A 16,495-nucleotide genomic window follows, 5' to 3' on the forward strand; every position below is an offset into this window, starting at 1 on the left:
AAAGTATATACCCTATTTGGCTCTCTACGCACCCAGCAGCAGGGAAAAGCTCTGGCAGCAGGGAGGCAGCGGGAAAGGCTCCCGCAGCTCCCTGCTTTCTCCACTACCGAAGCCTTTCACTGCCACATGTAGCCACGCGCTACAGTGACAAGTGTGGCCACGGGCTGCCTTTCACTGTAACGTGTAGCTACATGTGTAGTGCTTGTACACTACACACTCTCGTAAGGGTAGACAAGGCACTTCTATACATCCAGCATAAATCCACTGCAAGCAGTGAGATTATTCTGAATTTACTCCAGAAAAACAGGGCAGGATTTTGCCACTGAGAAGATGAGATATGCTACCTGGGGGACTTGGGGCATTAGAGCTCTCGGGATCTGTTCACGGCTCTGCTACTGACTCTCTTTGTGGCTTTGAGCAGGTCATTCCACTGCTCTATTCCTCACCCAACTCATTTGTAAAACAGATCTAATAATGTTTATATATTCCACAGGGTTGTTGTGTGGCTTAATTAAAGGCAATTATTGAAAGGGGCTATGTAATTGCACGGTATTATTTATTACATTTGTCTGATATGCAATAAGCTGAACTCACAGGCAGTCTGGTTACGCATATTTGGAAACTCAACAGTCTCAGTTTTCCTACGTGTGGAAACAAGCACATTTTAAAACTGTATCCAACTACTGTACGTGCTGATTTTGATTTCATCATACGCAGCTCTGAAAGATGGCTCCCATATGTCAACAGCGCAAGCATGGCTCAGATGTTTGTGCATATTTTAATGGTTATATTTACAACATTTTTAAACACTTCAGAATGTATTTACAGTGACATGGACTACAGCGTAATAGTGAAATAGTTGCAGAATATGCAGTGTCCCTGTTGATTAGGGGAGAGTATAGAGACATCAAACCTTAGCTTTAAAGCAGAGGTGCTCACGTTTTGTCCACCTGATGGCTGCACTGGCCATTCCCCAGACCTCCAAAGGCCATGCTTTTCAAACTTGGGTACCTAAGTTTAAGGCACCTAAAACCACATTTGGGCACCTAAAATAATAGGCCTAGTTTTTCCAAAGTGTTGAGCACTCAGAACTCCATTGGACATCATTGAGAAGTGACCTCTGAAAATCAGACCGGAACCTCCCACTGACTACAATGGGTCCAGTATTTGGCCCAGTCAGAACAACCAGCGCTGCCGCAGCAGTTATACCTAGAAGTGCTGAGCCTTTTGGACTCGTATCTGAAGCTGTTTTATGACATCCCAGCAACTAGATGAAAGAACCATAAAACATACAGCTGGATTACCAGAATGCCATGTTCTAACTGTATCCTTTCTCTTGCATGGCTGGGTTGTATTTGTGTTTAAATTAAATTACTAGACAGTAGAAGGGTCTGCATTCCTTCTACTCCTGTAAAATGAAACGACTGACAATTTTCACGTTCACATGCCCCTGTAGTTCCAGTTGTGGGGCACGTATGTTGGGAGGAGAGGGGAGAAGGGGGAAGAGGGGTCGGTTCTACCACGGTTTTGACATACAAGGGGAAAGATTTCTAATGCAGGAGAGAACAGCGTAATTGCGATAATTATTAATCTAATCAATTTTTTATATAAATCTACCCAAAATAACCCAAAGACCAAGAAAAAAGAGCAAAGTTAGAATAACAGGAACATGTTTTTGGAAAAATTATAAAGGAGGAAAGCTTTCCTCAAAGAATGCTGCTGTAAATTCCCCTCCCCCATTCCAATCTTGGCACAGCCTCAGAAATACCTTTGAATTAAAACTAGCTATTTTTTTAGATTCACTGCATTAAACAATTTCCAGGTCACAAAATAGCTGCTAATGGGAAATGGAAACAAATCTGGGATTTAGAGCCAGTGCAGTATTTGTGCAATTGACTAGTCCTTACAAAAGGAGCATTAATCCTGAAATGACAAATAAGCACTAAGGAAGAGATTGAAAACTGTAAATATATTAGTAGTGGAAGTGCTAAGCATTCACATACCTTCAGCACCCGTTAGACTCATTTTGAGTAACACTCGCTTTGGACTGCTGTAAGCAATATGGATTTTTACACCAATCTCTGCTTATATCTCAGCAAGATGATGATGTTCATTTTCATTCATTTCTAAAGGTGAATTCCATGCAGAGGAGGACTACGATCTTGCTAGCATCTACACATATGTTTATCTTTTCTCCCATGAGCAGTTCTGTTGGCTTCGATGGTCCCCTCACATATGAGGCCTGAATTACACTGTTTATCCACAGACCAGGAACAACATACTCAGCTGCAGTGTAATTCCCCTCTTAGAATCAGTTGAAGTTTAAGGCAGGATGTGTTTTTTCTTCAGTCGGTCTAGCTTTATGCCTCATGCTGTATTTGTGCTGACTCTCACTGAGTCAAATCTTCCAATAAGGAAGTAATCCCCTTAATACCAAAGTGAGGTGAGTGTTTTAATTCCCATTTTACACAAGGGGAAACTGAGGCACAGACCACTGAAATGATTTATCCAGGGCCACAAAGGGTGTAGCTGGCACAGGCAGGATTAGAACTCAGGAGCTGATGTCGCCTAGTCCTAACCTTAGTTCACTAGAACTGCTCTATGAAGAGCTTTATATACCCCACATGTGATTTGACAGAACAGGGTTAAAATGCCTCACTAGAATGAAAGAATGGAATAGGCTTCACCCCATAAGTAATACTCTAGCTGCCAGCATGGAGACCAGGCTAATTACGTGCTCTTAGCAAAACAGGAAGTGGCAGGGAACAGTAAAGGACCCCATAAAAAGAGGAAAAGCAAGTAGCCTGGGGTCTCAGAGAAGGAAATTACCTCTATGGTCAGATCTGGGGGTTGAGGAGAGATAGGAACTGGTTCACCTCTGCCCAGTGTTAAGGGAACAACTTCAAAAAATACAAACCCAGCCTGAATCGAAGGGTCCTGCCTACTGATCTCCCTTCTGCAGGGTTTAAACTTTAAAGATAACCCCTGAGCCAGGATGGTGCTATATTAGATCTCAGCCGCAAGCCAGCCAAATCCTGCAACCACTTGATGACTCACTTACACGCTAACTGCACTTTTCATTCTGACGTGTATGTTTTCAGACAGAACTGTGTATTGTTTTGGACACAGTCCGTTACAAAATCTGCTCTTTCTGTCTTTACCAAATGAAAACGAATGCACTCGAAGGGTATATGTACACCCACAGCTGGCCCGGGTAGGCTGACGCAGACTCATGGCGCTCAGGCTGGGGGGTTATAAAATATCAGTGTAAACATTCGGGCCCAGGCTGGAGCCTGGGTCTGAGACCCTATAAGCAGGGGGAGGGACCCACAGCCACGCTTCAGCCTGAGCCTGAATATCTACGCTGCAGTTTTATAGCCCTGCAACCCGAGCCCTGTGAGCCTGAGTCAGCTGACCCCGGCCCACACTGCAGAGTTTTATTGCAATAGAGACATACCCTTAAAGGTCTCATTAGGAAGGAGATGCCTCAGACCTTTTAAAATTCCGACTGGCAAAACCGTGCGACACGTTTAAGTTTGCTAGTAAGACAGGTTATGTAATATTACTGAAATCAAAGACTCTTTTGTGGCTCTGGGACAGGTGGAGATTAATGGTCGTCAGTTTTGTTTCATATATAAAAAAAAGTCAAGCCTGATTGACAGCTAAGGTAAAGGGCACGTGAGGTTTTGACATTTGTTGACAAGGATGGCTGGCTTCTTCCAAATATAATCAAAAAAGTTGACTTGCCACATTTTTTTTCTGCAGCATGAAAGACTGTTGAAATACAAAAAGACACTGTAAGCTACACAGAGGTTTTAATAACAGAGAGAGCTATATTTCCCATTGGCAGACTCTCTCCAAGAGATACAAGCCAGCATTTATAATATCCAGGGGAGCAGAACTGGACAAGTTCACATCTTGAAAGAGCACTAGACCATAAGGAGTTTCCTTAAATTTTATTCTCATTTCAGAGTGGCTGGATTCAGTTCGACAATCTCTGGAATGTGCATGATGTATTCTCCTTACCCCAGCAGCACCTGCAAAGCTCCTTGTGTTGCATTTCTGAATACAAGCCGAGCCTTTCCCCACGTAAATAACATAAACGGGTCAGCACGGCGGGCTGCCCTGTGAGCAAGGGGGAACTTCTCCGGTAGACAATCAGGGTGAGCAAAGATGAAAGGAAGAGCAGATCGATGACATGAAGAAACAGAGAGACAACAGCCTTGCTACAGCCCAAAGGCACATCACAAACCCGCAGCCTTCCAGATTCCGAGGAGCCCTTGTCAGTGAGAGGAAGGAGGTAGCAAGAGAATTAACAGTAGGAATAAGGGTGTATTCCACTGAGGAGCACCTGCTTCCTAAGTAGAACAGCCTGAGAAAGGAGGTCAGAGGAGGCTCTACACAACTCTCTGACTGTATCATACTTGCTTCCCTTTGCACCACCAGCTTTGAGGTGCTATGTGGCTGCATCTCCCTTAAGCATTATGTGCTTTTTTCCCCGACTCCCCCACTGCAGTGAAATGTCCTTCCTGAGGTGATCTACTTGGCTATGACAATGTCCTCACTCCTGAAGACCCATATCTTCCAGTAAATCTACAAGAAACTAACAAATTGTGTCATGGCTGGTGCAGGCATGTAAGGGGATGCCCGCCTGCTCCATCTGCCCACTTTACATAGCAACACAGGAGAGGGAACAGGCTCCACAAAGCCACTATGGTCCCTTCCTGGGCAAGTGGGTGGTGCATGCACCCAGCCTTTGCTTCCACCTAACCCTCCAGCAACACAGCTGTGCTAGTGCATCACAGAGCACACACGATGCCAGGTACAGACTTCCCTGGAGCAGCAGGGAGACCAGAAGGGAGATTGCGTCTCCAAGTCACAGTCTCCCTCCCGGACTGATTCAGAGGCAGCGCTTCAACGTTCTGCCCCGTACTTCAGGCGGATCATTAAGTCCCAATCTAGCCTTCAGTTATCTATTTACTGAGTGAGCTACCTATTTATGTCAAGGGAGGGAGTGGCATGTCGGCAGGGAGGGGTGTAAGGACACTCCAATTGAGATGGGCTGGAGAAGACAATCTCTCCCTTGCATTGGGGGATGAGTCCCCAAGTTAGCAAAGCATTGAAGTTTGTGCTTATGTCAGTGGGGCTACGATGAGCTTAAGTGTAAGGCTAGATGATATGCTCTCTTTTTATTCTGTGTTTGGAAAGGACCTAGCACATTTTGGGCACCAATGCAATCTCACTAATAACACTAACAGTCAAAGCAGGATAGTCTGTGAAACAGGTGTAGGCTGAGTATAGTTGTATTAGATACAGTATTTGGATAATTACAAATAATGAATAAACTTGTCAAAAATGAAAATCGATTTGACCCTAGTTTGTGAACAGGCACAAGGACTCCATTCTCTGGCTCATTTGGTCACGAGGCATAGGGTAGCCTTTCTCTGAAGGACACGCTGGAGCAGCTTTGCACGGTGTCAAAAAGGCAGTGTTACTCTGTGTGGAAGAGGTCAGTGTGCTCTCTGGCTACGTATTTGTGACCTTGGTCAACATGAATCACAATGTTCTGGTCTCTGTACTTACCTTTAAAAGGACAGGATTCTCTGTTGCCTCCATCCGAATGCATTTGGCAGCAGTATCACCCTTCCATCTGCCAGTTCAAGCTTCATCAGTCATTCAACCGTCAAAAGGTTTCTAAAATATCTTACTTGTGTATGTTCCTCATTTTGAGAATAGGCTCCGTCTGGGGACCAGAATACAGTGCTTACAGGATTGGGGGACTACTCCTTCTATCCCCAAAGAACTCTTTATTGTGATTATACCATCAGCAAGGAAATTGAGTGAGCTGCAGACTTGGACGGTTGACTTCCTTCTGCTGCGCTTCACAAGGATAAAGTAGTCCTGCACCCAGTTCTAAATTCCCAACTAACTCATTTTCCAGACCATCACTCTTCCAGGTTTTACTTCTAGCCCCCTCAAAAAGCAGCATACTTCACCTGATGAAGCTATGCTACCTAAAGCTGATGTTAAGTGAGCTTTGACTTTTTTCATTTACATAGATATTGGTAGGATTGTCACACAGAGATCTGTTGATACTTTCATGCAGGCCTACTCTCTCAGTTTTGACACCTCACTCTTATCCTTATTTATAATAACAGAAGACCTTTTAAAGGCCTCTATTTTTTTATATGAGCAACTATCCAGGTTAATTCCCTTAATACAAGCCAGTCTGTATAGAAGGTGATCTTGTTCCTTGGATACTCTCATGTGCTTTCTGGCATTTCTCAAGCAACTGTAACTAGAAAAGAAATAAACACAAATCAAAACGTACAGCTGGGATTTCACACATTAACCTCCATGCAGCCGTTGGAGTATAGTGAAGAATGTACTTGAAATGGGAGGAGGTAAAGTCAAGTCCACTGAGCTGGTGTTGGAAAGACGTGAATGAATAATTGGCTGCATTTACACAGAGAACTAGGAACTACTGAGAATGTGACAGTTTTCTTAATGCAATAATGGTGAAGCAAAGTGGCTTCAGAAATTGTTCTCGTGACAAAATCCCAGCTGGATACTCCAGGACCGTGGTTGGAAGACACTGTGTGGGGACTGGGTTAAGGGAGGTATGTGTATAGATTGGCTAGAGCCAAAAAATGTTATGAGAGTAAACGAACATATGGAATGAATTGACCAAACCCTGTCCTGCTCATAAAGCAAATACAGATGCAAAAATAAAATTAAAAAATACAGTTGCCAGATGGCAAATAAAAGTTTGAACTAAAGGTGAGGAAAGCTGTATGTGCAGTATGAATGTGACAAGAAATCAATTGAATAAACCTGCATCCTGCACCAGCAAAATACTGTATCAAATCCATAGCCAAATGAGGAGATGCCGATTTCTTAATCTCTTCCTCCCAACCCATCCCCCGTCTTCCCCAGAAGACGCCTGCTACTCTCTCCTTAGCTCCATTCCTCATATATATATATATATATATATATATATATATATACACAAAATGTTAGTGTCGAATCCAGAGGTCCCACATTTCCCGGGTGAGAGAAGAAGCCCAGAGATGAAGTGACTTGACCAAAGTTACACAACAGGTTAGCGGCAGAGCCTGGACTAGCACTCGGGTTGCTTGACTCCGAGGCTGGTGCCCTTGCCATTAGACCATACTGCCAAACAACACAAGACATTCAAGTCTGGGACATGTTAGCATATATTCCTCTGCAGTTTTAATTAAATACAGTATTCTTCACTCTCTCTCCTAAAATATTCTGGTAGTGCTGCTGTGTGCTGTTACACAGCTGCTTTGTTCCACCCCAGCAGCAACTGCATTTCAGCAGTGGGTGACACAATTACTCCATACGCATGTATATATGGATAGCTATACACACTCATGCCAGGGCAAGGACTGCTGAACACCAGTGTAGGGGTAAGGACTGCTGATGCACTGCTCAAAGACAACTGAGTCACTGCACCCAATGCCAACAATCCTTGAAACTGAAACAGGAGCTTACTGTTGGGCTGCTCCCACTGCCTGTGTAAACTGAAACCACCCCTAAGCGGTCAAACTGGCATCTGACCTGCTGTGAGCACAGTGAGGTGCCAGCTATAAAGCGCCCACAAAGCCAGCTGCTTAATGATTTGTTAGTCACAGGCAACTCGGGGATCACAGAAATGCATGGAGTCGAATCAACAACAAAACAACCTAAAATTAGTAACAGTGTGGCCAGTACTTAGACCCAAACATATTTTCCAGCTGATAGATGATGTGACAATGAGAGTCGAGCCTCATTCCCATTCTAAATTTGACCTCCTGAATAAGTGATTAACATCATAGCCTGGACGACAGTCACCCTCGGCAGCAGCTGCACGGCCACTGCTGCTCCTCTTCTGGCTTTGTCCATCTGCTTGCCCAGTCTGGGGAAAGAGCAGGTTCCCTGGGAGACTTCACTATGGTGGGTACGTCGCATTGGTGCTAGTCATTGAATCAGGGGACAGCTAAGTGCTTAGGAAGAGGAGTTGGTTAGTACCGTGGCCATTTCTGCATTTGCCTTTGCTGTTACCCGGGACCATTTGTCCATCTGTTCTTGCCTCTTCTTGTTTAGGGTGAAATTCACCCACGTATAGTGTAATATTTATTTGTATTATTGTAACGCTTGGAGGCTCCAGCTAAGATCGAGGCCTCATTGGGCCAGGCCTGGTACAAACATATAGGGAGAGACAGTCCCTGCCCTGAGAAGCTTACAGTCTAAGTGTATGTCTACACTGCAGTTAAAAATCCATGGCTGGCCCATGCCAGCTGACTCGAGCTTGTGGGGCTCAGGATACAGGCCCGGGCGCCGACTTTCCAATATGCCGAGGGGTGCTCGACCCCAGGTCCTGCCCTCATTCCACTCCTTCCCCCAAGGCCCCACCCTGCCTCTTCCTACCCAGTTCCGCCCCCTCCCCCGAGCACGCCACGTCCTCGCTCCTCCCTCCCAGCCTCCTGCCCACCATGAAACAGCTGATTGTGGTGGGCAGGAGGCGCTGGGAGGGAAGGGGAGGTGCTGATCCACGGGGCCCGCCAGCAGGCAGGAGGCGCTGGGGCGGGGGTGGGGAGAAGCTGATAAGGGGGCTGCCCGTGAGTGCTCAGCACCCACCATTTTTCCCCCCGGGGGTGCTCCAGCCCCGGAGCACCCATGGAGTCGGCATCTATGGATATGGGACTGTTTAGTTGCAGTGTAGATGTTCCGTCTTGGGCTGCAGCCTCAGGTCTGGGACCCTCCCACCTTGCAGGTTACTAGAGCTTGGGCTCCAGCCCAAGCCCGAATATCTGCACCACAACTAAAGCCTCTTAGCCCGAGTCAGCTGGCACGGGCCAACTGCAGGTTATTAATTGCAGTGTAGACATACCCTAGACCAGTGGTTCTCAATCAGGGGTACACACACCCCTGAGGGTACGCAGAGGTCTTCCAAGGGGTACATCAACTGATCTAGATATTTGCCTAGTTTGACAACAGGCTACATAAAAAGCACTAGCAAAGTCAGTACAAACTAAAATTTGATACAGACAATGGCTTGCTTATACTGCTCTATATACTACACACGGAAATGTAAGTACACTATTTATATTCCAGTTGATTTATTTTATAATTATATGGTAAAAATGAGAAAGTCAGCAATTTTTCTGTAATAGCGTGTTGTAACACTTTTGTATTTTGATGTCTGATTTTGTAATCAAGTAGTTTTTAAGTGAGGTGAAAGTTGCGGGTACGCAAGACAAATAAGACTCCTGAAAGGGGTACAGTAGTCTGGAAAGGTTGAGAGCCACTGCCCTAGACAAGACAAACAAGGGTTAGGGGGAAAGAAAGGGTTCTATGCCCTGGCTGCCCATTTTACAGATGGGCAACTAAGGCACAGAAAGATTAAATTACATCCCCTAGGTCACACAAGGAGTCTGTGGCAGATCTCATGTATCCCAGTCCAGTGTCTTAAGCACAAAACCATCCTTCCTTGGTATGGAAGGCCCATACAAGGTCCATCAACCAGGCCCCACTTAACTCCTAATATCACCCTTCCCAAGGAAATCTTGGTTGGTTTTATTAATGGTATAATACTTTTTGGCTCATGTTTCCTTCTTTCCTTTACTCCTCTATCAAACCTACTATATGGCCTCCATCACCAGAGTGCCTCACAATCTTTAATTGATTTATGCAGCATTGTAGCCGTGTCGGTCCCGGACTTCACCTTGAATGGTCCCTTAGAATATATGCTAACTACTTGTACCAAACTATCTGTCCAACCTTGTATTTAGCTATGACACGCTGAGTACCTTTCCCAGCTCGAAAGCTTGTCTCTCTCACCAACAGAAGTTGGTCCAATAAGAGATATTACCTCACCCACCCTGTCTCACAGTCTTCAATGCATTTCTCCTCCCAACATCCCTCTGAGGTAAGGCAGTGCTATTGTCCACATTCGGGGTTGGGGAACCAAGACACAAAGAGGCTAAGTGACTCGCCCAAGTTCACACAGGAAATCTGTGGCAGAGCAGAGATGTGAAAGTCTAGTTCCTTAACCACTTAACTATCCATCCTTTAGATCTATTCCCCTACCTTCCCATTGCCTCCTCTGACTCTTACTTGCAAGCACACACATTCACAGCCAAAGATTCCTGAGGTCTTAGGGTTACAAACACACAAGGGGACAGTGTGAAACTTTCCAGCTTTCCACTAAACCAATAAAAAGCCAAATTTTCACACTTTGGTCTTAAGTTTGAAATTTTGGTATAGCTCTAATATTTATACATAACGTGATTTGAAACTTGGCTTGCTACAATCCAAATGCCAGAGGGAATTGAGTTATGGACTTTAGGCTTTGTACACTCTGCCAAGATCTGCCCCTATAACCCAAACAACTTTGAGAAAAAAGGAGACTAGCGTTAATATAGTAGACAGTCCATCACATACTTTCTTCATATAGTCATATGCCACCAAAAAGCAATGTTCTGGTAAGGAAGGGTTACATAAATAAGTGTATTTGAGTCCTATAAGCACAGATAATACACAGTCTGGATCACTAATCTGTCAAACAAACTGATCCCTAAATAAAAGCAGGTTGCTTAGAATTTTTACAAGGACAATTTTAAAGTAGTTCCTAACCATCAGCATTACAAAATGACTCTTTCCCTCAATAAATGCTTCTGCAGGGAGCGTGTGCAGAGACTATGGTGCAGGTTTATTACAAACAAAAGGAAGTATTTATTCACACAATGCACAGGCAACCTGTGGAACTCATTGCTGTGGCATGTTGTGAAGGCCAAAATTATAACTGAGTTCAAAAAAGAGCTAGATAAGTTCATGGAGGATAGGTCCATCAATGGCTGTTAGCCGACATGGTCACGGATGCATTCTCGAGGTGACCCTAAACCTCTGATTGCCAGAAGACGGGGTGGATACCTCAAATTGCTCTGTTCTATACACCGTCCCCGAAGGTCTGGTACAGGCTGCCGATGGAAACCCATTATGGCTCTTCTTATGACTCTCTGGCTCAACTGTTAGGGCACTCCCCTGGGAGACCCATGTTCCAGTCCCTGCTCTGATGTATCCCCACATCCTGGCTGAGTGCTCTAAACACTGGACTATAGGGTGTAAGGGGGCCAATTCACCACTCTTGCTTTATGTGGCGTCTGATCTGATAGGTATACTCTTAGGCCGACGCTGAGAACACCTACCAGATCTGGTCACGCAGGCAAGAGAGGCAGGGGAAAGCCACATCTGTGGATCCTGCTGGTGCTTAGGCTTTGAGTAAGTTGGCAGCATCAGGACTTAGGTAGCTTTGAGCATGCTCAGTAGCAGAAATGTAGGGGACTTTACCGGTGAAAAGTTAGACGCCATGGGAATTTAGGTGCCTACCAGGTAAGGCAGCAGCTGAGCAAGCATTTTAAATTTTGGACTTAGGCATCTAAAGTGGCAGTTAAATCCCTCTGTGGATCTAGCCCGTGGTGCCTAAGGGTATGTCTACATTCCAGCAAAAGTCCCATGGCTGGCCTGAGTCAGCTAGCCCAAATCAGTAGGTCTTTTATCACAGTGTAGATGTAACCTAAGTTACTTTTGAAAATATAGACTTAGGCTCCTCACTCACTTAGGTGTTTTTCAGAATGTTACCCAATGTGTGTAGAGCCTTGCTGAGTTCCATCCCATTACATCTTAGATTTGAAAAGATTTTTTTTTTTTCACTTTCCTTCCATTTTTAAATGGGCAGAGGTTGGAATTTGCTTCACGTTTTATCTATTATATTAAAATAGTTTTTTCTCTGGAAATTGGTGTTATGGGACCAATGGACAATTCTGCTCCACCTGTAGGTTTTCAAGTCCTTTGTTGGGTTCAAAATAAGCAGTTTGAATAACATATGCTCTTGTTTGTGTAAATCACTTCTACTAGTGGTTTATCACTTAGATACTTCAGTGATGGATAATTTGGAAGAAGACTGGTTTCAGGCACCCAGCAAACCTCACATTGACATTATTCGGAGATCTGCTGTGTATTGAGGGCAGTATGTAGTCCTAAATGTATAACTCTGCCCATAGACCATGCTTAGAAAAGAAATTCAGCTCAATCATTAGTCATTACAGAATGAGTTTGCTCTAGAAATAGTATAGATAGATTCGCTTTAGACCTCTGAATACAAATGGGCATTACCGGTATTATTCAGCACACCATTGTAGTTCAGTGTCCTCCTGTGAAACATTACTGGTGTTTAGAGAACTGTGTTCACTAGCCCTGTTTATCTCCTATCCGCATACAGAAGTGGATATTCCCATTCTGCTACATTTCTCATTGGTAAGCAGGGTGTTTACTGGCTTGTATCTGTCTCAGCTTTGACACTATAACAAAAGGTTAGTAATCATGAATGCATTCTTTTATTTATGCGCCACAGTGCCTCTATTTTTTTCTGCAAAAACCCTTCACTTGCCTCTTGCCCAGCCTTTAGAAATGATGATCAAATGTGAACTTTCATGGTTTATTTATAGTGTAGCTTTTATGGAAAGAGAGAAATGATTAAAAAGCAATTTTGCAAAATATTTTGTTTTAAGAGAGAATTCATTGTGTTTAAATCACTGTATTCATTGTACAGTCTAGACTGGCAAACAAAGAAGTTATATCATTATTCAAATTAAGAACGCACAATTCTTGGTGACTGGCATTATGGATTTGGATGTAAACCTCAAATAAACTATTTCTGAACAGCAGTATTATGAATTTGCTATATTTAAGGCTGTGTTGGAGACAGGATACTGGAGTAGATTAAATGGTCAATCTAATTCAGTAGGGCAATTCTAATCTTCCTTTGTTTCTGTTTTCATTATAAATTCATATTTTCAGTGTTCGGTTTTTTTTTTTTTTTTTTCAAAATTGCTGAATAACATCTCTTGTGGGAGTAAAGTTTTTGGTCAAATTAATAATGGCCAAGCTGACTTTAAACAAAAAAATCATTGAAATACAAAAAGAGAGAGAGAAGAAGAAAGTATAGTAAGTAATCACTTGGGACATTTTGAACACCCTAAAATGGGTGAATTGTTATTTGAAAATTGCTGACTACCCATTTTTTTAACTCTTTGCTACGTTGTCACGATGACTGTGATCAGTTCACACTATATATAAATCACTAACAGACCTAAATATTGATTAATGTGACTCCGATGTATTTAAAAATACAAAAGTATTTACCTGATAGACTAAATAGACAGCTTGGGTGCCAGCTTCCTCTGTTTTTCAAAACATAAGAAATGTATTGTCGGGGTGAGTGAATCAGTTCAGAAAACTAAACTGCAACCAGAACCTGTTTTCAGGTTTCTTCAATAAGGACACCTTACTCCATCCTGCTCTCTGACGCCCATTATAATCATGGTACCCTCCCCACCCAAGCCCAAAGGGATCATACAGCCACACACTCAGTTTAAAGCCACTTGTGCTCAAGAAGCAGCAGAGATGCCCATAGGTGCTGGAACTGGTGGTGCTGCTGCTTGAAGTGGTTTCCATTATAAACAGGGTTTACAGTTTGATTCAATGGCTGTCAGCACCCCCACTACACACATGCTTCCAGCCCCCCTGAAGAAGCTTCCAGCACTCCTCAGGCTGAAACTGGCATATTTAAAAATAGGGGAAGTCCTGGGATTGGAAAAAACTCTGAGGAAAAAGGGAGACCTTAAACTTTGGAGAAGGATTATAACTTTGGGGTGCTTATCCCAATCTGTCTGAGATTTGCACATTAGTATGAGTTACTTTCTCACACAGGGCCCAATCCAGCTCGTACTGAAGTCGCTGGAAAGACTCCCCTGACTTCAGTGAGAGCTGGACTGAGCCCATGTTGCCTCAAAGTGTGCCTGGGCAGTTACAGACGTGGGAAAACCCATGCCTGCTGCAAAGGGCTTACAGTCTAAGCCCTGGTCTACACTGGGGGGGAGGGGGATCGATCTAAGTTACGCACCTTCAGCTACATGAATAACGTAGCTGAAGTCGACGTACTTAGATCGACTTACCGTGGTGTCTTCACCGCGGTGAGTCGACTGCTGCTGCTCCCCTGTCGACTCTGCTTGCGCCTCTCGTGGCGCTGGAGTACAGGAGTCAACAGGAGAGGGCTCAGGGGTCGATTTATCGCGTCTAGACTAGACGCGATAAATCGATCTCCGCCGGATCGATCGCTGCCCACCGATCCAGCGGGTAGTGTAGACATACCCTAAAGCTCCATCCTGTGTTGGGATCTTCAAGCATGACCCTGGCACCAGTGCTGAGTCCCATTTAAAAGAGGGTCACACGAGGGGGTGCTCATGCAGGGTATAGGCCCAAACAAACAACACACAGTAAAGGAAGGTGGCAGGCCAGCGGCGTATTATCGCCTAGGCTGACAAATTTGCAGGGGCGGCAAATTTGAGCACCCATGGAGAAGCTCCCCTCCCTGCCCCGCCCCCCCTGCTCCAGCTCACCTCCGCCTCCGCGAGCTCGCTGCCGCGTCCTGTTTCTCTCCCTTCCCTCCCAGCGCTTGCGCTACGAAACAGCTGTTTCACGGGGCAGGGAGGGAGGGGGGAGGAGAGGGAACGCGGTGCGCTGGGGGAAGAGGCAGGGCCGGGACGGGGATTTGGGGAAGGGATCCAACAGGGGCAGGGAGGGGGCGGAGTTGGGGGCGGGACTTTGGGGAAGGGGTTGGAATGGGGGTGGGGAAAGGGTGGAGTCAGGGCGGGGCCAGGGGCGGGTGGCGGCAAATCATTAATCCGCCACTGAGGCAGGCAGTGATGCAGCTCAGTACAAAGTTTAAAAAACCCAGTTAATTCGCTATGGTTTCTGTGGGTGGGTGTTCTCTCCAACAAACCAGAAAAGCTCCATAACTAGGTGAATAACAGCTTAAAAATAAACCCGGTCTACATAAATATTTATCGCTAAAACCTGGATCATTTCCAGAGGAGCAACCCCTATTTTTTTTAAATGCTGAATGGCATAAAGGGCTATAGCAGCTCAGAGAACCAGGGTGTGTGTGTGTGTGTGTTTGTAAACCCGGAGTTTATTTATTTTTCTAAAAAGGACATCAAACCTTCCCTATAGGATCATAGCCTGGCTGGTGTGTGGTGGTTTCTGAGCCCTCATGTGTCTATGGGAAGAGAATGCATTATCTCCTCAGAAATGGCACCTCTGAGGTGTTCTCTAGGGATTCAGTTAGTTTAATATCTATCTAAGCTGACCTTGCTTTATGTGTGTGCATATGTAGGCTCACAGATGAGCCTAAATAGTTTTGATCTAAATATACTCTGCTGGTACAGCTCCCCAAAAGGGCCCTGAGCCAGGACCTGATGGAGAGGGAGGGCCGAGCCCGCATCCCCCTTCCACACCTGGTTGAGAGCAAGGTCCCAAAGTGGACAAAGACTGTGATGCCTTTGGCCTAGGGGTAGGGGCCAAACATCTCTGCCCCCCTTCTGCCTGGGAATCAAGAGACTGGAAACTGGGTGCACTAACCACTAGGCCACAGGGCCTTCTGAGCGCTGTGCTACAGGCACTAATAACAGGGCAGATTTAGGCTCCTGCTTGGGAAATTAAAAAGCCTGCAGTGTTCTGATTAGATCTATATGATTCTTTGGCTCTTTGACATTGAACTGTCTGTGGGCTGTAGCTCTAATGTGCTATGAAATAGTACAGCCCCTGCCATTTTTGTTTCCCCTCAGTCATGAGGTGATGAATCCATCCAACTCCAGTGGGACTACTTGTGCGAGTCCCCCAAAATGATTCCTCAGTCCTGCAAAGCGATCCTTCCACACATACCCTGACACCTGCAGGGAGTCCTATTGATTGCAGCATGACTGCCCAAGAGGATCCTTTTTCAGGAATACAGGAGTCTCCAGACCTGGCTTTGCGTTGCCCTTACCCAGATCAGGATGGAGCTCTGCCTGCTGCAGCTCAGTACTAGAAGATGACAGCTGCGAGCTACATTGCAGAACTTCACGAGTTACATTTGGCTTCTGGAGCACATTTTGGCCTGCCTCGCTTCAGGGAATCGATACTTAGGAAAAGGGATTAAGAGATCTCTTCTAAAATACCACTTTATTAGAGAAATCAGCTCCCCAGGGATGTGTGTAACATTTCCTCTAGTTACCATAAATAATAAAAGAGAGTCCACTCTTCCCCAGATTCTTAGTAAGAAAAAGGAACAGATTTTTGCCTCATTGAAGAGTCTATAGTACTGTACGTTGTTTGCATGACTGCTATACAATGGGATTGAACATATTTTAAGACATCTGGTCTGTTAACCTGAAACAAAATACATTAGTAATGTTCTGATTGGTTTTTTGAAACACTTTGTTCTTGTCAAAAAGTATTTTAAATTAAAGTAGGCATTTCCAGCTTGTATTTATCTTTTAACAGGAGGCCATGGAGAGAATGGGGAAAATCGGGAAAATCGTGCAACCAAACCACAGGGATAAAAGGTAATCTTGATTTTTAAGTATCCATTGATGAGAGTGAAGAAATC

The 16,495-nt window shown here is 44.7% G+C and overlaps 1 protein-coding gene across 1 annotated transcript in view; it reads left to right on the forward strand.

The window, feature by feature from the left end:
• Positions 1-16,495, forward strand: part of FGGY (FGGY carbohydrate kinase domain containing) — a 183,723-nt gene that overhangs the window by 165,807 nt on the left and 1,421 nt on the right. The window contains exon 14 of the mRNA XM_065409589.1: positions 16,390-16,451. Coding sequence (XP_065265661.1) covers positions 16,390-16,451 — 62 coding nt within the window. The remainder of the gene's footprint in view (positions 1-16,389; positions 16,452-16,495) is intronic.

The sequence above is a fragment of the Emys orbicularis genome, chromosome 8, assembly GCF_028017835.1.
Source record: "Emys orbicularis isolate rEmyOrb1 chromosome 8, rEmyOrb1.hap1, whole genome shotgun sequence".
Taxonomy (NCBI): Eukaryota; Metazoa; Chordata; order Testudines; family Emydidae; genus Emys; species Emys orbicularis.